The sequence below is a fragment of the Fusarium flagelliforme genome, assembly GCF_020744385.1.
Source record: "Fusarium flagelliforme strain FIESC 12 MPI-CAGE-AA-0113 chromosome Unknown B0J16scaffold_2, whole genome shotgun sequence".
Classification (NCBI taxonomy): Eukaryota; Fungi; Ascomycota; class Sordariomycetes; order Hypocreales; family Nectriaceae; genus Fusarium; species Fusarium flagelliforme.
The window spans coordinates 1,045,109-1,068,608 of record NW_025763504.1 but is presented as its reverse complement, the minus strand read 5'-3'; the positions used below and the strand labels follow the sequence as shown (position 1 = coordinate 1,068,608).

Genomic DNA, 23,500 nt, shown 5'->3' with positions numbered 1-23,500 from the left:
CAGTCAGTGAACAATCGACGCCATCACGTGCGGGTCTGTCTTTCCATTGTTTCATCTTGTCTTGTCTCATCTTCTGAAGCAGCCGCAACCAGCCAACAGCTTACAGACTTGGTGTTGAGGATCCCTCTATAAATCGCTTACAAAGTCAATCATTGATTCAGAAAAATAACCTCACAAACTCAGAGCTGGTTTCGGTATAGCAATTTATTCTCAATTTGAATTGCTACCACTACAGTACTGTATATAAATCACATTGACGGAAAGGACTGACTACTATTCTCTGCTATTCGACTTATTCGATCCAGGTTATTTGAGTAAAGGCTCTCGCTCTTGTACTCCTCGCAACTCCAATCAGTGACGCTTCAACGAGCAGCTCGGTGCATGAGCACCCATAACTCGCTCTAAGGTCTCATCACCCTCCTCCCAGTTCTTGATAAGTGTCAAGAGTCGGCGACGAGCAAGGCCAGCATCGCGGTTTCGGTACACACTGTCGATTTTGCGCACATCAGTCTTGTCACTGACGAGCCATCGTCGCTCTTCCTCCATGAACCGGTTGTACGACACATCCTCGCCGTATCGGGCCTTGACATTGGCATTAAGGTGTTCCTGCACGGCCTTGTTGAGCTCGATCTGAGGCTTGGTCTGCTCAGCGGGGTTGGTGAATCGTGTGTCGACTGTGGGCTTGAAGGTTGCCGGTTTCAAAGTTGGGTCTGGTAGAACCGAATAGGCCGTAAAGCAGACGAGAGTTGAGCTTTTGAGGACTGCTTCGGATATGACCTTGAGTGCCGGGGGTGTCATGGGCATATGTCCAAGGTTGATGTAGGCCAGAGGGCCCTTGGTCTGAATCAGTTGCTGAATGGCCGGTACAGCTTCATCCTCGATATAATTGTAGGCCTGTCCGAGATCCTCAGTGGCATAAGCCTGTCCAAGATCAAACACTTCAAGTGTGGGATGACCAGTAGCAGCCTTGCAGAGCGCAATGGCACCTTTGGTGCTGACTCCAATCGACTGTAAGAGCAATCGAGCCAGATACGGTGCCTTGGGCAATGCTTGAGCTAGGGCATCTGCGCCATCATCGCCAAGAGGGTTCGATGATGCATAAATGGACGTTAAGCCGCAGTGCGGCGACAGAAGGAACTTGCCAATGGCCTTGGCGCCTTCGGTCGAGATTCCACTGCCATTGAGGTAGATGTGCTTAAGAGGAAGTTTGGCACCCTCGGGCATCTTATGGTCAGCCAAGCGGTTGAACAGGTCTGCAACTCCTCGATCGCCCAGTTGGGTCTGATCAAGGTCGAGGGTTCGCAAATTCTTGACGCCGGTGATGAGACGATACACATCCTCCGAAGCGTCTGCGCCAAGTGGGTTACGCTTAAACCAGAGATTGGTGATGGCCTCGGATTTGACCATGGCGTCGACTAAAATCTTGAAGCCGGGTCCGTTGATGCAGTTTCCGGCGAGGTACCAAGTGTCCATCCGGTCAGGGAGGTCGGTGATGAAGTTGGCGATCTCATGAGCACCAACAGGGCCGATGATGTTATTGCCCAGGAGGAAATGTCTGACAAACTCATTAGGTCTGAGCGAGTCCATCAGCTTCCCAATGTGGTCAGGGCCAACAACCATTTTGCAAAGATCCATACGACCATCTTCATAGACAACGCCTTTGCGAAACTCGGCGCCTTTGACACCATAGTAAGGCTCACCTCGTCCTCCATCGAGCTCGAAGCCCTTCTCATGGCCATCCAACTCAAAGGTGCCACCGCTCTCGAGATGGTTCAAAAACGGTGCCAGATCGGCCTCGTGAGCGATCTCGACTGGCATAGGGATAGCCTGTACACCGTCAAGGGAAATAGGACGCTTGGCAGGGTCCCAAACACCCTGGGACAGAATACGAGAGGCCCAAACAGGCGCTTGCACGCCAGGAGCAGCACCGCTGGACAAGCCCAGGGTGGTATGACCGTTGCGAATAGTGGCCCGCAGGATGTCGTATCGTCGCTGCAGGGCGGCCCAGGCGCGAAGTCGTACACGATCAGCATCATAGCGGATGATGGCTGTCAACGAACCCTCGTGCACAGGGTAGAGCATCGGGGCCATAGCTACAGCCAGGTTGTGACGAGCAGACTTGCGGCGAGGAAGGTCATGGAGAGCATCGTCAATGCGATACTTGTCCAGTGGCAGTGCAATGATCTCATCTACAGTAAATGGATGAGAGGGATTGAAGCCGGGTAAGTGCTGATCCAGATCAACGAGGCTCTTTCGGCAGAGGCGAGCAAGGTGGATTGCCTCGTCCATGTCTACCGTATCGGATTGTTTGGCTGGCGAGGGTAATGCTATTGCGTGTTGAGGTGGGATCGAAAATGAGGGCGGTTCAATAGGTCGTAGCTCAGTAGCGGTAGACATGTTGGATTCGTGGATTTGTATTCTGGTGACGATGTTGAACTTGGTAGCTTAGTGACCATGGCTTATACCAGTGGTAATGTACATATATATAGCTAGTTGCAAATGCAGGCTGGTATACCGAAAGTCAACACCGTTCAGCCTTACACGTGGATACCGTGTGTCTACTGCAAGGGTCCTGTTAAAGTCATGTCAAGCACAGGGCGTCTAGGACTTTGATGCCAATTCTTGTTCCCACCCAATGAGTCAACCTTGAGCTTTGATCCATGCTACCCAAGCTTTCTATCGGCTTCGATTGGCCTCTTGCAGGGAATATACTGTCTTCTCATACCAGAGGTCCAAATCTGTGGCTGTGTGTCAGGGGATCGGTCTTGATATCGGTGAGATTCAAGCGGATGTTCAAGATAAAGATCGTGGCTCAGCTATGACTTGGTGTAGGCAACGACATGGAAGACCCACACTTGTCGATATAAGGGCGTGAGATCGACATTTCTGTAATAATGAACGATATATCCATATGTCTGCCTAGATAGACAGATACTTCTTTTGCATTACCGTATATACTCTTGGTGTTTTGGCGGCTGCAGGTGGTACTATGGTTGTTATGGTAAATTGGCGACGACTCCATCGTTACATAAACTAGTACAACAGCAGCAACCACAACTCAAAGAACACAATATACACATATCAATCAAGCCAATAAAAAGGGACTCCATGCTTTTTTTTTATGTTATTCAAATCTCAAGTTTGTAGACACTTACGTTTCGATTTCGAAATTATGTCCTGAGCTTCAGGGTAAGAAGATTCGCAACACCAAGACTCCATCCTCATCCTCGTCTAAGTCTTCACAGCTTTGTCTGGGTCTACCCATCTACACTTGAACAGCGCAACTATGAATAAAGATTTATGCCATTACCACATGAAATGGAACCAACAGCAAAAAGAAGGATCGAGAGCATCATCGACAAACAAACAAAACAGTCAAGAACAGCAAAAAAGAAACAACATGAGGAACACCGGATTTGAACCGATAACCTTCAGGAATCCCCAAAGAAGCTGTTGGACAGCTCACTGGAATCTGACGCGCTACCGTTGCGCCAGCTCCCCAAGTTTTGATGTATAAAGCAGTTGTAAACTGGCCTCAAATGGATACGATTTCGAAGAATCCTTACTGTGAAAAAAATGTTTGTTGGTTGTTGGACAAAGGACAAAAAGAAATGGCGTCTTGAACAGACGACTTGTGATGTGAGGAACACCGGATTTGAACCGATAGCCTTCAGGAATCTCCTACAACTGCTGGGTAAGCAGTGCACTGGAATCTGACGCGCTACCGTTGCGCCAGCTCCCCACTTGTTGTTAAAAGACTCACTAATGGATCAGATATACCTGGCCCAGCAAATGACTCAGCTCAACTCGTAACTATCCGACAAGTTCCAACATGCATTCATGGAAAACAGTGTACCGTAGACCATGTAGTAACATATCACGCAGATAATACATAGGAAAATATTAAACCTATATCTTAGTTGGCTTTATGTTGCTACAGTCCACCAGGCTAAGATACATCCTCCGTAGGTAGTATGCAAATCTATAAAGCCTATATCCATCATGCAGCAGAACCAAGAAGAAATCACTGACAACAAGCTCAATGTAAACATAGAGAAACCGAATTCATAATCTAAAATTCAACCCCTCTGTACCAAGCATTTAATACATACATGAAGGTCATGGTCAAACCTCCATACCTCCCAAAACCTTCCCTCCTTCTATCACCAAATTCCAGCAGACAACCACCATCACTCTAAGCGCCAAGCGGGTCATAAGTAGAAATTACAGCTAAGTAAGGCTGACGCTGTCGGCAAAGAGAAACTCCATGCTTTATCAAGGGCAGATCATGTACAAGCTCTACCAACTTAGATACCATCGAAGTCTCCGCCGAGGTCATCCTCGTCCAAATCTCCCTCCTGGATTTCCTTCGCCATCTCACGCTCGCGCTCCCGAGCCTCCTGGGCGTTCTTCAGCTCCAGACGATGTTGGTTCATGGGGAATCGCATGGCCTAAAGGGAAAGTAATTAGCTTCATTCAGTCGTGATAGAGTCTGGGAGAACAAACCTTGACACTCTCATCGTGGAGTGCTAGACAAGCCCGAATTCGGTCGTGGAACGCCTCGCCCGGCTCACGGGTAGCATACACATCACCAACCTCCTTGCTCTTCATGAAACCCCTCTCACGGTCCAGAGTAGCCTCGATCACACCATCACGAATGGCCTTGGCAACAATGTACTCCGCCGACTCCTCACTACCGAGCTGAAGACGGATGCAGATATCGCGGAGGGAAATGCGAGAGTAAGATAGAGACATCATGCGGATACCTGTCTTGATAACGTTTTGTCGTAGGCGCAGGATGAGGCTGTAGGTACCGTCTCGTCGGAAGGTATCGGCATGATCAGCGATCGCTGTCTCGAAGTCCTCAAGGTTACCAACTCTGACCGACTTAACCAACAGGAAGTAAGGCTGAAGAGCAGTCTCCATAGTTGGCTGGCGGAACATAGCTCGATCAGGAATATCACCCATCAATAGCTCCACAACATAAAGCAGCTTGGTAGCTGTCTGGGCAAAGCCGAGGGCACAGCTACTGGAAGGAGCCTTGCGGGTGGCAGCAGTGAGATGCTCGTGGGCCTCAGTGTAGCGGAGCTGGATGGCGCGGATACGACCAAGGTAGTAAAGGAATCGCGCTACCTGGTTGTTGACAGCGTTCTCGGGGAATTGGGTGTGCGAGACGAGGAGATCGGCCTGGTTAATGTGCGAAGTAGAGAGATAGTTTCGCAGCAAAAGGACGATGACGGAGGCTTGTGTGTCGACATCCTTTCGTAGCACGGCGGTGCGAAGGGCGGCGAGGAGAGTAGGTCGAATGGCGACAACGGGAGACTGAGGAGAAGGAGGCAGAGGGGCGATCTGCTCGCAGAAGACAGAGTAGTAGAAGTAAACCTTGGCAGACAAAGAGTCGAGTGTGCGGCGGTTGAGAGACTGGACTCTGTCTGAAAGGTACTTAGAGAAGTCGGCTCCACGCTGGAACTGCTTTGAGTCGAACAGGTACACTTGGACGAGGATACCGAGGAAGATATCGATCTCAGGAATGAGGTCCTTAGCCTCCTTCTTGGAACCGTTCTTGCCAGATGTCTTGGCCTCGTCGACTTCCATCTCTGAACTCTGTCGGCCAAGAGTAACATCCTCGCGCTCAATGGCAGCCAGCAGTGGCTTGACAATAGCACTCGAGTTGGCGGTAGCAGGGAAAGCCTCAGAGATGACCTGGGCAATGATGTCGGGTGTCAAACGCTTGCGGATAATAGAGATAGATCGCAGGGCGCGGAGGGAGAATCTGGCGTCGAAGAGGGCCACGGCGCGGTCTATCAAAGCAAAGTTGCTCTTAATATCTGTTAAGATACAATGTTAGTGCTTGTTCTGGAAGACCTTGTTGAGCTCCTACGAGCTTGCTACTCACCTGCGATAGTCTGCACAACAGGGTCAACCTTGACCTCCTCCTCTTCCTCCTCCATTGACACATCGCCTTCAGCATCAGCCTTGTCAGACTTTTTCGACTTGGAAGGAGGAACGACAACAGTCATCTCTTCGTCGCCGTCCTTGGCAGGCTTCTTGCCCTTGGGCTTTGTGCTGTCTGTCATCTCAACGTCCTTGTTTTTCTGAACGTTGTTGTTACCGGCAGGCTTCTTGCCGTTATTGTTTGGTGCCTTGCTGGGCGGCATGGTGAATATCTATGTATGATGCGAAGAAGTGAGGCTGAAACTGTCGGAGCAGGAGCTGCAGATGACGATAGTGGGAGAAGACCGAGTCGTGCGCGCGCCTCAACTTGTCGCAGCGTTTGCGTAATTGAAGTTGGAGGAAGTTGGCGATAGCAGTAAACGAGATACTGAGGGTGCGGGTACGAGATCGGTGTCGAGGAGGGAGACCGTCGAAAAGGTCAAGACAATGATCGTCGTGGTGAGTTTGGTAATGAGATTGGGAGAGGTTCAAGGTGATGCTGCTGCTCGCTGCTTGGTGCTAGCTCACCAAATGGGGACCGGGGCTTGAGTAACTGGCCAGTGGACAACTGAGGCGACAACGGAAAGAGACTGAATTGGCAGTAAAGATACCTGGTTCAGGCGGTGATCTCGCTGCACAGGCAGGTACCACCAAAGTACTCGGAACTAGGGCGTTACCTTAATAAGCTGGCATCTTGTGGGGCACGAGCAGTGACGTCTCGATGTTGCCTGCAGCTGGTGTTTTGCACAAAGTTCGACGTGATATTTATGCAAGTTTATACAGAATGCGCAAGACTCATCAGCTACATGATAAGAACATTACAATCTGAAAGTCATGATTTGACTAAGAACCAAGTTTATATCTCTAATATCCAGTATATAATTAACTTTACAACTTCATCAAAGCTGATGTATGAAAATAAATTCAGTAATGAACAAATAACGAGTGTCAGCATCGTTACTTCAAGGCGTACAGTCGTTTTACATTACAACATATATGCAGCCACTGTCACAAGTAGAGTGTAAAGTCGACAGGTTTTCATTTATTGGTCCCTTAGTTAATACCAACTATTTCAGACGCTGCTTTCTTTCTCTCCTATGCATTCTGGTACAGCTTCTAATTAAAAAAAGCATCCTTCATACCGGGTTAGAAATTCCTATTACGCCAGTTTGTCCCGGGTATACACCCAACGCCTCTTGAGAAATACAAAATACCCTGCATTGCTTTTCATTTTCTTCTTGCTTGTCTGGGTTTCCCTTGTCGACCACATCTCTTCCACTTTGCAAAAGGATTTACTCGCCCTTACCGGGCATAACCTTGGCAGCCTGGACTGCACTCATCTTCGCTATCCAAGCAGTGGATGGCATAATCTTTCGGACGGTGCGGAGTTCGTCAGATGAGTAGCCGGGCACACGGATGTTGTAGGTTCGCTCCAGCACAAGTTGAATATCGCGGATCTCGAGCACCTTAGACCCGCGCTCCTTTGAGTTTCGACAAGCCGCATGTAAAACGCTGTCAACAAACGAGTCTGCCATGTTCAAAACGTTCTGAAATCAAGTTAGCCGTTTTATCTGAATTCCAGGAAGTGATGGTGCTTACCTCTTCCACTTCAGGGGTGAGTAGGTTTCCGTCCTGCCCTTCGGCTGGTCCTCCACACACTTGGCGGACAAGCTCATCTAGTTTCTTCTTGCTCAAAACGTGATCTCCCTCAGCTTCGTGGTTATACGCTGGGATCCTAGCCATCGCAGGTTGGTTCATAACACCGCCGAGCGTTCCGCTTCCTTGAGACATTGTAGGGCGACCGGCGTTGACTCCGCCTCCGACAGAAACACCTTGGGGCACAGCAGTGGCCTTTTCAGGAAGCACCTTGGGGATGGGCATCTTGGATTGCATTGGGGTCTGTTGAGGCTGCGGGGGATGTGCGTGAGGGTGGCCTTGTGGAGTAGGTTGCTGAGGAACATTAGGCCCCATAACGCCTTGATTCACAGCGCTGCCTGGTGTTGGTGTTCCAGCTTGGGCAGGGCGCCCAGGCACCTGCGCACTTCCAGGAGTGTTGAGAGTTTTGTTAGCCATCTCAATAGCAGCAGAGTGACTGAGAGCTCGCTGAGGACCCTGAGGACCTTGCGCTGTCGTTGGAGCCGCTGCGGCAGCAGCCTGTTGCGGCGTTGGGATTCGCGGAGCATTCTGCTGGGTTGGTGTTCCAGTCTGTGCTTGCACGGCTGTTTGTGACATCGCGGGGTTAATAGGGGCAGTGCCAGGCTCTTGTTTGACCTGGACTGGTGCCTGTGGCAGTTGTTGCTGTCCGGGTTGGGGAGTTCCTTGTGCCGGGCGCACTTGCGTTGGTGCCGCTCCTGGCGTTCCGTTAACAGGGGAGGCTCGGCTCACGGCGGCTAACTGTTGTTTGGCAACTTCGACAGCGGCGTTTACAGGTGGAGCGTTATTCTGGGTGTTGTTTTGAACTTGAGATGTTTGAGGCTGAGTTTGAGGGGCCTGTGGTTGCGACTGTTGCGGTTGAGATTGCTGTTGTTGTTGCGACTGCTGCTGCTGGGACGCTTGTTGCGGTTGCTGCTGCTGCGCTTGACTCTGTGGCTGTTGTTGCGTTGCAGTCTGTTGACCTGCAGCAGGTTGCTGATTTCCTTGCTGAGAAACCCTCGCCGCGTTTTGCGCCGCTTGTGCCTGTGCTTGGCCAGTGCCTTGCAGGTTACCTTGCTGCTTGCGCACGCTGTCAACCCACTTGTGAGCATCGGAATGCGCCTTCAGTTGTTGGTCTTTCCTAATCTGAAGTTGCCTCATCTCGTCTTCCTTGAAGGGCGTTCCAGCTGCATTTCTGTCCGCGATGAGTTTATCGATTTGGGCAACCTTCGACTTGCTATTATCCATCGTCATAAGTGCTCTCGTGTAGCGCTGTTTGATCTCTTCTACCCATTTATTCGCATCGGCACCTGACTTTTCGGCTACTTGCGCGGGGGCTCGGAAGTTAATCTTAGCCACGTGCTGGAGAATGTGCTCGGGAATTCGATTCTGCTGAGCGGCGGCACCAGCTGCTTGATTACCAGCTACAGCTCCGGCCGTTTGTTGTTGCGGTTGAGCCTGAGCTGTCGTTTGTCCGGATTGGTTCTGTTGCAATTGTGGACGAGCCTGTTGGTTTTGCGCATTTTGGTTTTGCATCTGGGTGCGTCTTTGTTGGATCTTTGTAATAAGCATTTTGGAAAACTCTATAATCTTTTGACGCGCGGCAATATGCTCTTGGCTGTTCTGAGGGGAATTGTTCGCCTTGTTCCACAGTCCTTGCAAGCCTGCCTCATACTTGGACTTCTCATCCTCACTCAAGGTCGGCAGACTTCTTATTTGGTTGGGCTGATACATCGGCGGCGGTCGCTGTTGAGCTGCTCCAGCTGCACCTTGCTGTTGGCCCTGGCCCTGCTGGCCTTGCTGCCCCATCTGAGGATTCATGATGGCTATGGGAGACAAATGGTGTTCGGCTTCGAGGTCGGAATAGATGCGATAGACAGGATGGGCAGGACAATACAGGAACACGATCTGTACAAAATACCAAGAAAAGTCGAAGTCTTTCTTTCAAGTGTAAGAAAACGAGAAACAATTTGTTTCAATATTAAGACAACAATTTTAATGTCGAACCTGGTGTCGAGCTTGAGCCGCGATTCGTGAATAACTGACACTCCACGGACAGACGCGTTAATGAAGTCAGTACCACTACTCGGAAAAACATCGGTTCAATATTTGGATGTCTTGTTAGTGCATTGTCAGCTGTAGGCTGCTAGGGTGTCAAGGGTGTCTCTCTTGTTGGGAAACACAGCTTCCCTTTCCGTGTGGGGTCAGATTAATGGAAATCGTCTAATACGACCTGGGTTAGATTCCAAGCACTTGTCACGAAAGTCTGGAGCTAGGTAAGGATTGTACTGTAGAGCATTGTACTAATGTTTGTTGTCATCTGTCATCATTGGTTTTGCGGACCTTGAGGTAGCAAGCTGTATTTAATTGACCATGATTCGCTTTAAATGAGTGCGCCGAAGACATGAAACCTTATTAATACCTGTATGTATCGTTTAATGGTACTGATGCAAACACTTTGCGGAGTTCTCTAAGCTGGAACCTTTACAGCGGACAGCTTAAGAATTGTCTATTGGTGGGCTAGCGTTAACTATTGCTACCTCGAGCTTTAGCCAAGGTACAGCAAATGAGGAGTTAACGGTAAAAGCTCTGGCAAGGTAAAGTCGTAGACAAGGAAGAGAAGGGTATATCAGTAAGCTCCAATATCCCCAACGATACAAGGGTCCAGCTTTTCCGCCAGGGTCTTTACTTTATCCATTTCATCTCCACCATAACCCGTCCATCCATCTTCTGTGTTGTGTTGTCTTCTTCTCTTCTTTATTCCTCTCCGGCCCATCTCTCTCAAGGTTGACATTGATTAGTTTGCGCCATTAATTCCCATCTCCGCCAATATGCGCTTCTCATCGTCTACTGTCCTCGCGGCCCTGCCCGCTCTGGCTGCCGCCCAAGACTCTCCTGTCGACCAGTACAAGGCCCAGTTCCAGAATGTCATCGGCCAGTTCGCTTCCTACATTCCTAACCCAGGCCACCATGACCCCGTTGCCGCCGCCGAGGCTAAGGCTGGTTCTATGAGACTCAACGTCTTGACTCTGGAGAACTGGAAGGAGACTCTCTACGAGCCCGTTGCCGCTGGCGCCACCACTCCCGAGGAGTGGTGGTTGCTCGTCTCTGGTGGAAACAAGACCTGCTATGGTATGTTTGATGATCTGCGATACAATCGCGACCCTCTATGTGTTATGCGACTTGTACTTGTCGCAATATCTGGTGGATTGACCTCAAGCTAACTTATGATCAAAGGTCGATGCGGAACTGTCGAGCAGGCCTTCAACGAGACCGCTGCCAAGTTTGCGCTCCTCGAGAACACACCCCATATGGCCTACTTGAACTGCGACAACCAGCCCATTCTTTGCAACTCCTGGTCTGCCGGCCCTCCTAGCCTTTACATCTTCGATGTGCTTCCCGAGCCCGCGCCCGTCGAGATCTACAGCAAGAGGCTCAACTTGACCACCACCACCTCCGACACTCTGGTCGCCCTTCAGGCCTCTGGTAGCAAGGACGAGTTCCATCGCCATACCAGCGCTTGGTTCCACCCCACCAACGGCAAGCTCGCCGAGTATGGCCTGGCTATTCCCTTCGGTTACCTTATGTGGGCCATGAACCTGATTCCCAACTGGCTCTTCATGCTTGTTGTGTCCTTTGGCAGCCGCGCCATGATGTAAGTTTTCCTTATCCACCGATGATCCATGATGCTAATGTTGGACAGGTCTCGTCGCATGCAAGGTGCTCCCGGTGCTCCTCAGGCTGGTGCTCAGCCCGCCCGATAAATTGATGCTGGGAATTTCCTGCAAGGTTGATCGGAGCCATATTCAGTTGGTCGATATCTAGTAATAAGTATCGAGTTATTTGAGTAGATTCAAAATGTATCATGACTTTCGTACGAGCTCGTTATGGCGTTTGCGGAGTGACCTGTAATCTATGACTTGTTCTCGCAAGCTGCTTCCACGTTCTTCAGACCGCCGATGACTTCGTCGCTTATTTGTCCATTGGAGAATTTTCCATATCGTAGATCGCTCAGTGCACCTACAGTTTGTTGCACAGACTCGAGGAGCGCCGCCTCTTCCTCTTGTAGCTTTTCAATCTCGGCTTCCAGAGCGCCTGCTGCACCCTCTAGCTCGGGAATAACAGAGTGGAGGGTATGCTTGGCACTTGCTGCTCCTGACGCATCGCCAAATAGCTAAATATCCGTTCAGTACTTTTGATCGAAGCCGTAGTTAGTGAAGGCACCCACCGCACGCTCTATTTCAATTTCAGCGTCTATGTCTTCCCGTTCTGCCTCACGCTTGGCCCGCACGACTTCCCGCCGCATTGCGAGACCTCGTTTTGCTTCATCGGCGATGTTTTCGGCAACTTGGTCCAGAACATCTGCACGCTGCGCTTGCAGATCTCGAAACAAAGATCGAACTTGTGGTGACGATTGTAGCGGACGAGGGAAGAGTGCCTTGAACTGCTCAAGTGTTGTGATGGCGGTCAGAGTTGAAGGTTGGATAAGGTAATTAGCCAGGAGTTCAGCTTCTGTAGGCGCCATTTTGAAGTTTCCGAGGCCAATGTGGTTAGAAATACCAAGTTCGAAATATTTGCTACTGTTAGATTAATAATCTGGAAGTGCCTTCGTATGGTATTGAATGTAACCAAGACGCGATGGGAAACCCAAGCGCGTTAAGTGCCCCACCTCCTTCTTTGCTAGGTTGATAAGAGCAGGGGAAGATAAAGAAAGACCTACATGAGCCAAACGAATCTACCTGAAGCACATTCAATACTATAATATCACGATGTGATATACCGCGGAAATAACATCAACTTGGTACAATCGTGGAAGCCGGTTTTTGGTCATGAGCAGGTGACAAAATAAGCATATCAACTTGATATTACAAGGCTCGGTGAACTGTATGTACTGTCAGCATCCATTTGACAGCTTTATTTTGTCAACCAAGCATTGTAGTTTTCGTGAGTCAAAACGTTATGCTACAATCCATTGTTCTGTATTGATCTCTACATAGGTATACAAAACAAATGAGGTCATCTAACCACTTCCAATCGAGTTTAAAATAAAATAGTCGCTGAATCAAATAACTTTTTATATCTAAAGATCTCGTTTAGACCTTGGGAGCTGTAGCTGCAGGAGCACCGGTACCACCACGGCCGCCGATGGCACCAACAGCCTCGAGCTGAGCGGCTGTCAAGTTGATCTCAGGAAATGGTCGACCTCTTCCTGTAGGCCAAGAGATGAATCCTGTCTCTGCCAGGAAATGGAGGAATCGCCCGACATCCGTTCGCGAAATACCGTATCCAGCGCTCTCATCGATGCCGGTCCAATGCTCGGCGTCGTCCTTGAGAATCTTGACGGTGTTTGAGTCGTCAAGCTCAGGCGCTCTGGTGTTAGCGGGGAGATCGTTGACACAGAAGTGGTACAAGGGCATAAGAGCATGCTGCTCTTGATCCTTCTCTTGTCCACCAGCTGTAACATAGTTCTCTAGCTCATCCTTCCACTGACTGTAATCAACCTCGGGGACCTTGTAACCGTAGTATTCAAGGCTGGACAGATACTCATTCATTCTCAGACGGGGGTGACCGGTGATATGGGCCACATGAACCCCACCTGGTAGAGGGTTAAGTGCGCAAGCCACGACAACGTTGGCGACGTGGTTGACGGGCACTGCGTTAACTGTGTTGACGATGCGAGGTCGGACACCAAGCTCGAGACTCCCCTTTAAGACGCGCACCAAGAAGTCGTCAGTGACCACAACACCAGTCTCAATATCACCTAGAATGTATCCTGGTCGTGCAACTGTACCGCGAAGACCCCTCCTTCCAGCTTCACGAACCAGTTGCTCTGAAACCCATTTGGTCTGACCATAACCCGTTCCAAGACCAGTGCGACTGCCCATCATATCATCCTCCTCAGAGATAGCACCCTGACCGGTGCTGATCTGCTTGTCAGAGAGGTTGATATAGTGCTCAGTGTCAAGCACACTGGTTGAGCTGACAAAAGTAAAAGTCTTGGGCCTTCCTTCGTTGCAGAGCTTCATGGCGTCGATAGTAGAGTTGACGTTGGCGGTCTTCATATCGGCATAACGCTTGACCCAGTGGACAGTGGCGCCGTTGTGAATGACCATATCGACAGTTTGAGCCAAGTTATTCCACACGGATGACTCGATTCCAAGGTTTGGCTGACTCAGATCACCTACAACACAACTCAGGCGTGACTCCCACTCATCTCGCCACATCCCATAACCCTCAAGAGAGCGGCGGAGACGAGAAAAGGCACCCTTGGGATCCTTCACACTTCGAACATGTGCAATTACCTGAATTTGACGACTGGTACGTGAGAGGATATCCTTGATCAGATAAGCACCCAAGAAGCCAGTGGCACCGGTAAGGAATACAACAGGCTTGGCCTTGGCACGGATGGTAGACGGATCGGCGGACTGATACTTGGAAGGAAGCCCCTTGAGCAATTCGTCAAGGGATCGGGCATACTCGGGGTTCTTGTCTTCCTCTGACTGAGCAGCGCCTCCCTTGAGTTGCTTGTCGATCTGAGCACTGAAACCAGCAAGACTGGGATGCTCGTACAGAGTGTTGATAGAGACATTTGCGCCGATCGTCTTTCGCACAGCCAAAAGCATTTGCTGGGCAAGCAAACTATGACCACCAAGGTCGAAAAAGTCGTTCTGAGGAGCAATGGTCTTTGCATTAAGACCAGGAATAAGTTCAGACCAGTTCGTGGCAATTGCTTGCTCGGTAGGGGAAAGGCTCTCCCATCGCTTCAGGTCCTCCTCGGTAGCGCCCTCAGTCTGCTCTGCAATATCAGGGAAGGGGAGGTTAGGCTTGTCAACCTTGCCGTTGGGGTTCAGAGGAAGTTTCTCCAGGGTGATCTGACGATATGTTAGCCACTAGACCACTTCACAAGATCATGTTTCAGACTTACATAAGTAGTAGGAACCGCATAAGCAGGCAATCGACCCTTCAGGTGGTCACGGACCTCAGTTTGCATACGTCGGAAACGCTTGAAGTAAACCTTGGTAGGTCCGATATCGGTTCCCTCATCCTCGACGTCTTCCAGCCCTTGGACCTTGAGGAACTTAGGCCACTCGTTCAACTCAGGGACGATGTAGCTGACGAGAATTGGCTCCTCGTTCTTGTCTCTTCGCACCAGGGTCTGTTTGGGAGTTAGCAATCTCTTATTAATGCATTGCTGTTCTGTGAACGTACCTTGCAGTCTCGGATCAAGGGGTTCTGGCTGAGGTTGCTGTCGATTTCGTTAAGCTCGATTCGGAAACCACGAATCTTGACCTGATCATCAGCTCGGCCGGTAGCCTCGACGTCACCAGACTCAAGGTAACGTCCCAAATCGCCTGTGCGGTAAAGACGATCGCGGGGAACATAATCCTTGAGTCGAGGGTCGTCCTTGTTCAGGTGCGCGTAGGCCTCAACCCACTTGTTTGGCTCAACAAACCAGGACGTGAGGAACTTTTCTGAGTTCAATTTTTCGTTGTCGCGGTATCCCTCGGCAAGACCAGCGGCTCTCACATAAATCTCACCAACTTCGCCAACTCCGCAAATCTTGTTGCGGTCCTGGCGATCGATGACCAGAAGCTGCACGTTCTGCATACCCTTACCGGCGGGCACGGTGTTACCGAGAGCGTCCAGAGCGTTGGGGTCCTTGGAGTGGCTTGGGATCTCGAAATAACTGACAGCTCTCTGAGTCTCGGTTGTTCCATACATGTTGACGATGTTGGCGTTCTCAGCGAGCTTTCGAAGTTGTCGACAATCTCTGGTGGTCAGAACATCACCGACAAAGAATGCCCTGTCGAGTGATGGAAACTCGGCAGTTGCACCTCCAACCAGGATCTGACCCATGGCCGGTGTCAAGTGAGTAACGGTAGGCTTGTGTTCTCGCATCCATTCCGCGAGCTTTTCGTGCTGAATGTCCTCCTTGGAAGGAACCAGGAGCTGAGCACCAAGGAAGAGGGGCGTGAAAATATCTCGCTGTACTAGAGGAAACGACATGTTAGCTGAAGAACTTCAGATCGCTAGTCGTACTACTTGCTGGGATCGTGGGCTATTCCTGAGAGCATGGTATATCTGGATTCAGATGACAAGTTGAATCTCTCGGCCATCCAAGGAAAGTATCTGCAGAGACTGTAATGGCGTCCCAAAACACCCTTAGGCTTTCCTTCCGAGCCACTGGTAAAACTGAGAGTAGGATTGTTGTCAGGACCAACGACAACATCGGGACGAGATTCCTTGGGTCCCTTAACTTGGGTAAAAATATCTGCCCCGTTAACCTCGCCTCCTGCCAAGATACCATCATCTCCGATTCTTAATGAAGGGACTTCGGTCTTGAGGTTTAGCTCTTCGTCAATGTATCTCCTGACGAGGGGAGCAAGAGGTCCAGCTTCATCGGACGCCTTTGCGATGTTGACCAAAGCACAAGGCTGAGCAACCTCGAGATAGACCTGTTGTCTGCTAGGAGGGTAAAGAGGGTCAAGAACTGAGAAGGTAGCACCCGAGGCCTTTGATATTGTTAGCAACTTGTGGATAATGTGTCCTGGTAGACTATGAAAGACTCACAAGAGTGCCCATGATAGCCACAACCAAATCGACAGAGCGATGAGCCCATATCATAACGACATCACCAAGCCCAACCCCATTCTCGGTCAAGTGATGCGCCAACAGGTTAGAAGCTTCATAGATCTGCTTGTATGTGAACCGTCTCTCAGGAGTTTCTGAGGTCTTGGTTTCTACTACACAAGTCCTCTCGGGATGTGCTTCCGCATTTCGGGCAAAGTGTTCAATGATACTGCCATCATAGGTCCAGTCCAAATCAGCAGTGGGATCGGGAATGTTAGCCATGGTGAAGAGCTGCCTGAAGCAATGGCTATTATAAGAGGTGTAACGAAGTCAGGCAAAACGTTTGGGAGCGAATTGATGGTTTTTTTTTTTAAGGTGAATAAGTAATTCACTGCATGCAAGTTCAAGAAACTTTTTAGTGAGAGGCGGCGTCCAATTGACTCACGTCACTTCCAATGCGTTTGCGAGATCGGCCCAGCGGGGGCTTTTCCCCAGTGATGTCGTCTTGAGAAAAGTTAGAGCCCAGGAGGGGTAGCCTTCCACTAATTCTCAGTTCAGCCCAGTCCACCTCACTTCTTACCTCCACTTATACCTAAATTTGACTAAACCTACTTTGGATTTATTCTCTTATCTTATCGTGCCCAGCAAACCGGGTCCTATTAAAGGAAGAAGGGGCTATCCTGTGTCCTGTCGCGTCGTCGCGTGCAGTAAAAAAAGAAGAAGCACACCCCCTGTTTCCTCATTAACGCGACCTAACTTAATAGGTACTACCCGTACATTAGTAGATTGTACCTACCGTATCCGTACCCATGGATCTTACCTTACCGTAATTGTTGATGCAAAACTGAACTGTGCTCCATGTATCAACCTCTTGTAATCGCTCTCAACTCATCTTGTTCATTGATTTCACACTTGGAATATTGTCAGCACTCATCAGAGTTGTTCTATTGAACTTAAACGGGACAAAACATAATCCATACTTATTCAGAGGGTATCCGTGCTTAGATCAACATCTTCTTGTTGTCCCTTCTTTTCTTTCCCCTTGTCTTCTCTTCTCTACCCTTTCTTGTAACTTCAACTCTTCTCTTCTCTTTCAACACTCAACAATCACATCACAACCACAACCGACATCATCATGGCTCCTGCGCGTCAGCAACCGGCGCCTCCGCCTTTTAGCAAGGATGAAAAGGTTCTTTGCTTTCACATGGACATGCTCTATGAGGCTAAGATTATGGACGTTCAGCAAGGTGAGAAGCCCAGTGATGGCTACAAGTATAAAGTCCATTACAAGGGCTGGAAGAATACTTGGGACGACTGGGTCCTGGTTGACCGCATCCGGCCTTTTGATGATGAACACAAGGAGCTTGCGGCACAACTTCATGCGCAAGTGAAGCATAATATTCAACGAAGCACGAAACAGCCCAAGAAGGGCCTTAGAAGTGGTGCCGAGTCTGCTAGAGTCAGCGAGGAGAGATCGGGGTCCGCTACTGTTCAAGGAGGTAGAGGAGGCAGACGAGGAAAAGATTGGGAACTTGAACAGGTAAGAATTTCTCCCCTCTTTGTTCTGACCTATTCCGTTGTTCGACCGCCTTTTACCATTTATATGAGTGTTGCTCCCAGAAGTTCTGGGCTGTTGTTACATGCATGTTACGGTCGAGTTGGCCGTATTAAGACTGCCCAAGAGCTGGGGTATCTGCACTTCGTTACCACCCCGTAGCTGGAGAGTTTGCGGCTGTCAGAAACTTCGGGTTTCCGTCTAGCTAAATATATGAGGCCACATCCAAAACTAAAGGATACTTGTTTGCGATTCAGATCTAGTATTGGCCCGCAGCCTTCCTACTCTGGCACTGGCACACTCATCCCCCATATTCCATTATTACCTGTCACTGCTGTGCCCTTCTTCAAACATCAGAAGCTGCCTCTTTACCAGGCATATTTCTGAATTCTACTTTACATATCCACTCCCCTCCGCACCTGCTAGTCGTGCTCTTTCCCTAAACATTGCCAACTTCACATGTCTTCACCATAACACTCCCCCTTTTCCCACTGATATCTTCCCCCAAGTCGTGGGCATTCTCTCAGCACGATGCAATCTCCCAGCAAGCCATCTGCTTCGCAGAGCTTTCCCATCCCAAACGTGCGGGAATGTCCTGAAGAGACTCAATCTAGCGAGTCTGTCAATTCCGGCGAGTCGTCTAGAAAGGTCTCGCTTGGGAGCATCAGCGAGCCCAAAGACCCCCTCACAGCCCTCCCATCAAAGAAGCATCGCTATGTCACCGATTCGGGCAAGCTTGTTCAGGATAACCGCTACACTTTTCCACTCGCCGCCAATGTCGAGACTAAGCAGCCTCGTCGAAAGCCCCCCAAAACCTCCAAGACCTCCAAAGCCTCCAAAGCACCCAAGTGTGGTACCAAGCGCAAGCAAAGTCCAAGTGACGAGCTTGGACAACCTGATGAACTAGAGACGGTAGATACATCCCTCGAGTGCCTATGACCTTAGCCTTACCCGATTCCACTTTCATTTCCAACAGTCGTAGCCATTATATGCTAACTACTTTACAGGAAGACTCATTCCATAACAAGCCCATGATCAACCTGCCTGTGCCTGATCACATTCAAGCGATGCTTGTAGATGACTGGGAGAACATTACCAAGAATAACCAACTGGTTCCTCTCCCTCACTCTAAGCCAGTCGCCAAGATTTTTGAGGACTACCTTGCCCATGAGCGCCCCCATCGTGAGGAAGGATCATCCAGTATGGATATCTTGGAGGAAGTTGTAGCAGGTCTCCGCGAGTACTTTGAGAAGGCTCTCAGCAGAATCCTACTCTATCGGTAAGTCTATTCCTAATGGAAATGAGTCGTTGCTGACTTGCCCAGTTTTGAGCGCCACCAGTACATGGAGATGAAGAAGCTGTGGGAAAACACCGAATCAAACCCCGAATACACCAATGTCTGTGACGTCTACGGTGCTGAGCATCTTGCTCGATTGATAGGTACGAGCACACCTAATTTTCTTCAACTTTCTTTGACTGACTTATCCCAAAAGTGTCTCTCCCTGAGTTGTTGGCGCAGACCAACATGGACCAGCAGTCCGTGTCACGCCTCCGCGAAGAAATTGGCAAGTTCAATGTTTGGCTGGGACGTAACTGCGAAACCTACTTCGCCAACGAGTACGAGACTCCGGCCCAAGACTACATCGACAAGGCTCGCAGCTTCTAGAGGCCCAGTAGTCAAGCCGACCTCGATGTTTGATGCACGTTCTCCATGGTCCTCTTGAATTTTACAGAACGGTCCTATTAGCCATTCAGAGCTGCGAGGTGCACCATGACAGCAGAAGGTAGACGAAAGATTTTGTTATCGTGACCCTTTTTTGGGGTAGAGAATCACGATTGGAGTAATGTGATACTAGTACGTCGCTGCAGGATATGATGGCTTTCGTCGTCTGCATTCTTTTCTTAACTAGTATTGTATTCTTGGTGTTTAGGGTCTTAATTGTCAGAACTTGTATTATTTCATCCATGCTTCAGAAAATCCGTGATCGACGCATCTCGAGTAGTTTTTCCTCGGTTTATTTTGATCGTGATTCTATCATTCCCTCCGAACTGCCACCATGTTTTGTACAAAGGTCATTACAGTATAGTACACATTCCCATTTATTCTTTCCTTGGTATCGATTTCATTCCTCTCCCCTTACATTCTTGGCACAGCCCTCTCAACGTAGAATCCAGCGTCCGGTGTCCGCGCAGCCTTGACTTCTCTCTTGCTCAGCACGCGGTCCACCTCTTCCACACGGACAAGCTCCTTGACCTTGAGAATCATACCGGCGAATTGAGGGTGCACGGGGTGGAAGACGGTCTGCATTCGACGGCGCAAGCCCAGCGCGGCGAGGACACCTCTTGTGCGCTCGGGAAGACCGATAGCTGAGCGGTGGAGGGTGATGCGGAAGAAAGACATGGTTTGTTCGTTTGCTTGGTCGGTCGATGGGAGGAATTGGAGCGCTAGGTCTAATGTTTTGCGTAAGAACAGAGTCGAGTAGATAGAATAAAAGAATAGCTTACCATTAAAGCCTTGCAATTGCACTCGTAGAAATATCCCTGAAAATCACAGCAGCCCGCCTTTCACGTCTCGTCGGTCGTCGTCAAAGAAGCATGAGCTCAGGGTCGGCGTCAAAATCCACAGAGGCGCCAAACCTTTCCGGGATCGGGACTAATTCCGAATCCACTAGGTCATGTGATCACTCAGAGAACCTCACTGTTAACATGCAAGTTGATTAACAAGGAACTCTAATAGTTGTAATAGGGAAACGAGTAGGAGCAATCATCTATTTATCTGATGAAATAATCGTAAGGGTTCTCTTAAGTTGTCCGCCGATACAATCGGGTTGCTAATTCGCTTTTGAACTAACATACAGCTAGATAAGTGCAGAATGCCGTTTGGTTTAGCGAGGAACAGTCAGTGGGGGAACCATAAACGAAATACAGTTGGACCACCAAAAGCAGTAGCTACCTTAGGACCTAAGGTGGTAACTTGGATACATAGCAGTCTAACAAATACCAAATGCGGGTGTTGAATGATCATGAAACGATAAAAAAGTGGTTTCGTAGCTCTGGTGAGTCGATTCGCTGAGTATCACGACATAGCAAGTATCACCAGTTCGAAAGAATAAATATAAGTCAATCAGAATCTCATATCAAACATCAACATTCATGTCTATAGGATCAGCGAGTAATATGGAGAGCCATCTTGTGGCCTCCAGCACTAGTTACATTGTATTGGAATTCTCATACAGACCGTCGTTTTTTCGCGACGCGTCCAGGCCGGCACAAAATCATCAAATGCTCGACGCCTTCTTTCTTCCCTTCCCGTTTGCATTATCATTCTCCATCTCTTACAGAGAAACCTCAACACGTCCCTCGGCACCAGGAGCACCAGCCTCTCTAAGGTTGGGAAGGAGGTAGGTGATATCGTCCCAAGGATGACGGTAGAGACCAGTACGCAGACGCTTCTGGTCGAGGAAGTGAGCAATAAGACCAATGCTTCGGCCGAGAACGAAAAGACCGTTAAGAACACCCATCTTGAGGTAGTCCTCAGCCTCCTCAGCGGAGAAAGCACCGCAGTTGCGGACGAGATCAACAAAGCAGACGGCAATGCAACCGTCGACGTTGAGAATCAGGTTATCCTTCTTGGAAGTAGTGACAGTCTCGACAGCGAGAGCGTAGTCGAGAAGCTTGTGGCTGGGGAAGTTGTTCAGGACGTACTCCTTGACGAGCTCGACACGGAGATCGGGGTTGTTTCGAGACTTGATACGGTGACCAATACCAGGGATGAGCTTGTTGGCCTTGCGCATGCTGTCAACGAAGTCACGGGGGCTGAGACCCTTGTCGAAGGCACGGGTGAATTCCTCAGCGGCACCGTCAAGCGCGCCTCCGAACCTACTGCCGATCGTCAGGAGACCAGCCACTAGGGAGCTAATTAAATCTTTGCCGGCACGAGTGGTGATAATGGTGTTCATGGCACCAGACACAGCGGGGCCATGGTCGGCAGTAAGCATAAGGACCATCTCGAGGAACTTAGAGGCGTAAGGGGGGAGGCGGCGGCGGAACCACAGCAGAGACATGACACCACCAATGCCGATATCCTCCTTGAAAACGTCAGAGATAGGCATGCCGGCGTAGAGAAGCTCCTGACCACGGTCATCGGAAATGGTGGAGATGAACGCAGCGGGCTTTCGGATGAGACCAAGCTCCTGGGCCCAAGAGTAGTCGAGAGGAATCTTGGGGACGACGGGCTCGGGCTGAGGAACGATGGTGCCTTGAGAAACGAGCTTGTCGTAGACCTCCTTGAGAGTTGAGGGAAGGTCCTCGAAAGTGGCGGGGACGTGGAAACCGGCCTCCTTCATCTTCTCGTTCTTCATCTTGGCAGTCTCGAGCTGAGAGTTGGCGAAAGAACCAGCGTGACCGAACTGGACCTCGGTCTTAAACATGCTGGCGCAAGTACCGATAGCCCATGCAACGATGGGCTTGGTAATGACGCCCTGCTTGACAGCCTCGATGACCTTGTATTCCTCAACACCACCGACCTCACCAAGCAAGACAAGGATCTTGCACTCAGGGTCGGCTTGGTATCGCAGAAGATGGTCGATGAAAGTGGTACCGGGGTATCGGTCACCACCAATAGCAATACCCTCATACACACCATCGGTGTTCTGGGAGATAATGTTGTTCAGCTCATTGCTGGCCATTGTTAGTAAACAGGTCAATACACAAAAGACTTAGGAAACTCACCTCATGCCTCCAGACTTGCTCACGTAGCCAACACTTCCCTTGCGATAAAGCTTTGAGGCAACGATGTTGTCCATCATACCACCAGTGTTACCAATCTTGAAGCTGCCGGGCTTGATACCACCAACGGTAGCAGGACCAATGATGGTAACACCCTTCTTCTGAGCGACGTGGGCGATCTCACGAGCTCGCTGGAAATGTTGTTAGCAAACGGTTTTGGCGTGCATCTGCAATTGACGAAGACTTACTCGCTCGGGAACACCCTCAGCAATGATAGCAATGGTCTTGACCTGGGGGTACTGCATAAGCTCCATGGTAGAGCTGTAGACACTTCGGGAAGAAGCAAAGTTGACGACGACATCGACGTCGGGGTGCTTCTCCATGGCTTTGTCGACCTGCTGGTAGACGGGCAGCAGAGTCTCGCTGGTTCCCCAGTACATCTTGCTGACGAATTGGCCGCCGAAAGTGTAGACGATACCGGCAACGGAGGGCTTAGATCGCTTGCAGATGAAGTCAAAGTCGAGCATGCCCTGGACGGCTCGGGGCTGGAGTCCGTAGACGAGGCATCGCGTCTTGTCGGTGAAAAGAGCGTGCTCAGGACGAGGGCTCAACGGTCGGCTGGCAGCCGTGAAACGCTGAATGTTGTCGTTGGCCGACAGGCTGTTGGAGGTAGCGGCAGCCATTGTGAATATCGAGCTCGACGGTGTGGTGGAGGTTGAGAGTTGAGAGTTGAGATTTGAAGCGCTGGAAGAACCAAATAAGGTATCAGCGACTGCGAGGAGAGAAACGCTCTGAGCTCTCTAAGGGAGAAGCGGGCTCAAAGGAATTAGGTATGGGGGAGAGATGGAGGTATGAAGAGAAAATGAGAAAGGGATTGAAGATGAGTAGAAGAAACGGTCGAGGTGATCCGTCAGTTGAATGAGACAAATGGAAAGACGGGGACGAGGGGGAGGGGGAAAAGGCAGGAGAATTCAGGAGGAATGTTCACCTTCTAGGTACCTGCCGTCTGGTGGGCGGGTGAGAGCTAGACTTCGGCTGGTTTTTGGTTGACTTTCAAGGGTCGATGAGGCTGCTGTGCTG

The 23,500-nt window shown here is 49.9% G+C and overlaps 9 protein-coding genes and 2 non-coding genes across 11 annotated transcripts; 2 read left to right on the top strand and 9 right to left on the bottom strand.

The window, feature by feature from the left end:
- Nucleotides 1–8: 8 nt before the first annotated feature.
- Nucleotides 9–2,529, bottom strand: B0J16DRAFT_332291 (uncharacterized protein). The gene has a single exon (XM_046126696.1). The coding sequence runs from the start codon at nt 2,395–2,397 to the stop codon at nt 352–354; it is 2,046 nt and encodes a 681-aa protein (XP_045985995.1). The 5' UTR covers nt 2,398–2,529; the 3' UTR covers nt 9–351.
- An 872-nt stretch (nt 2,530–3,401) lies between these two features.
- B0J16DRAFT_t54 lies at nt 3,402–3,501 on the bottom strand. Its single transcript has one exon. It is a non-coding gene; the product is annotated as a tRNA-Trp (tRNA).
- A 139-nt stretch (nt 3,502–3,640) lies between these two features.
- B0J16DRAFT_t53 lies at nt 3,641–3,742 on the bottom strand. The gene has a single exon. It is a non-coding gene; the product is annotated as a tRNA-Trp (tRNA).
- Nucleotides 3,743–3,902: 160 nt separating this feature from the next.
- B0J16DRAFT_299368 (proteasome regulatory subunit C-terminal-domain-containing protein) lies at nt 3,903–6,535 on the bottom strand. The gene is made up of 3 exons (XM_046124534.1): nt 5,897–6,535; nt 4,507–5,828; nt 3,903–4,451 (listed from the first exon to the last, which is right to left on the bottom strand). Exons 1-3 carry the CDS (start codon nt 6,156–6,158, stop codon nt 4,308–4,310), a joined length of 1,728 nt encoding a protein of 575 aa, XP_045985994.1. The 5' UTR covers nt 6,159–6,535; the 3' UTR covers nt 3,903–4,307.
- Nucleotides 6,536–6,957: 422 nt separating this feature from the next.
- Nucleotides 6,958–9,617, bottom strand: B0J16DRAFT_368362 (transcription initiation factor TFIID subunit 12). The gene is made up of 2 exons (XM_046130213.1): nt 7,534–9,617; nt 6,958–7,481 (listed from the first exon to the last, which is right to left on the bottom strand). The coding sequence occupies exons 1-2, from the start codon at nt 9,385–9,387 to the stop codon at nt 7,227–7,229; spliced, it is 2,109 nt and encodes a 702-aa protein (XP_045985993.1). The 5' UTR covers nt 9,388–9,617; the 3' UTR covers nt 6,958–7,226.
- A 393-nt stretch (nt 9,618–10,010) lies between these two features.
- B0J16DRAFT_53767 (uncharacterized protein) lies at nt 10,011–11,405 on the top strand. The gene is made up of 3 exons (XM_046134023.1): nt 10,011–10,698; nt 10,804–11,221; nt 11,270–11,405. The coding sequence occupies exons 1-3, from the start codon at nt 10,398–10,400 to the stop codon at nt 11,328–11,330; spliced, it is 780 nt and encodes a 259-aa protein (XP_045985992.1). The 5' UTR covers nt 10,011–10,397; the 3' UTR covers nt 11,331–11,405.
- B0J16DRAFT_53770 (Cnl2/NKP2 family protein-domain-containing protein) lies at nt 11,353–12,159 on the bottom strand. The gene is made up of 2 exons (XM_046134024.1): nt 11,795–12,159; nt 11,353–11,740 (listed from the first exon to the last, which is right to left on the bottom strand). The coding sequence occupies exons 1-2, from the start codon at nt 12,089–12,091 to the stop codon at nt 11,480–11,482; spliced, it is 558 nt and encodes a 185-aa protein (XP_045985991.1). The 5' UTR covers nt 12,092–12,159; the 3' UTR covers nt 11,353–11,479.
- A 187-nt stretch (nt 12,160–12,346) lies between these two features.
- On the bottom strand, nt 12,347–16,627 carry B0J16DRAFT_299365 (uncharacterized protein). The gene is made up of 5 exons (XM_046124533.1): nt 16,138–16,627; nt 15,614–16,079; nt 14,776–15,557; nt 14,492–14,722; nt 12,347–14,438 (listed from the first exon to the last, which is right to left on the bottom strand). The coding sequence occupies exons 1-5, from the start codon at nt 16,417–16,419 to the stop codon at nt 12,660–12,662; spliced, it is 3,540 nt and encodes a 1,179-aa protein (XP_045985990.1). The 5' UTR covers nt 16,420–16,627; the 3' UTR covers nt 12,347–12,659.
- Nucleotides 16,628–16,945: 318 nt separating this feature from the next.
- Nucleotides 16,946–19,655, top strand: B0J16DRAFT_332282 (MRG-domain-containing protein). Its single transcript, XM_046126695.1, has 4 exons — nt 16,946–17,677; nt 18,700–18,971; nt 19,017–19,132; nt 19,186–19,655. Exons 1-4 carry the CDS (start codon nt 17,273–17,275, stop codon nt 19,356–19,358), a joined length of 966 nt encoding a protein of 321 aa, XP_045985989.1. The 5' UTR covers nt 16,946–17,272; the 3' UTR covers nt 19,359–19,655.
- On the bottom strand, nt 19,656–20,298 carry B0J16DRAFT_332281 (uncharacterized protein). Its single transcript, XM_046126694.1, has 2 exons — nt 20,198–20,298; nt 19,656–20,143 (listed from the first exon to the last, which is right to left on the bottom strand). The coding sequence occupies exon 2, from the start codon at nt 20,091–20,093 to the stop codon at nt 19,830–19,832; it is 264 nt and encodes an 87-aa protein (XP_045985988.1). The 5' UTR covers nt 20,094–20,143; nt 20,198–20,298; the 3' UTR covers nt 19,656–19,829.
- A 729-nt stretch (nt 20,299–21,027) lies between these two features.
- On the bottom strand, nt 21,028–23,103 carry B0J16DRAFT_261638 (citrate synthase-like protein; the record flags this gene model as incomplete). The annotated part of the gene is made up of 3 exons (XM_046123282.1): nt 21,028–22,372; nt 22,424–22,611; nt 22,669–23,103. The coding sequence occupies 3 exons, from the start codon at nt 23,101–23,103 to the stop codon at nt 21,028–21,030; spliced, it is 1,968 nt and encodes a 655-aa protein (XP_045985987.1).
- Nucleotides 23,104–23,500: the final 397 nt, after the last annotated feature.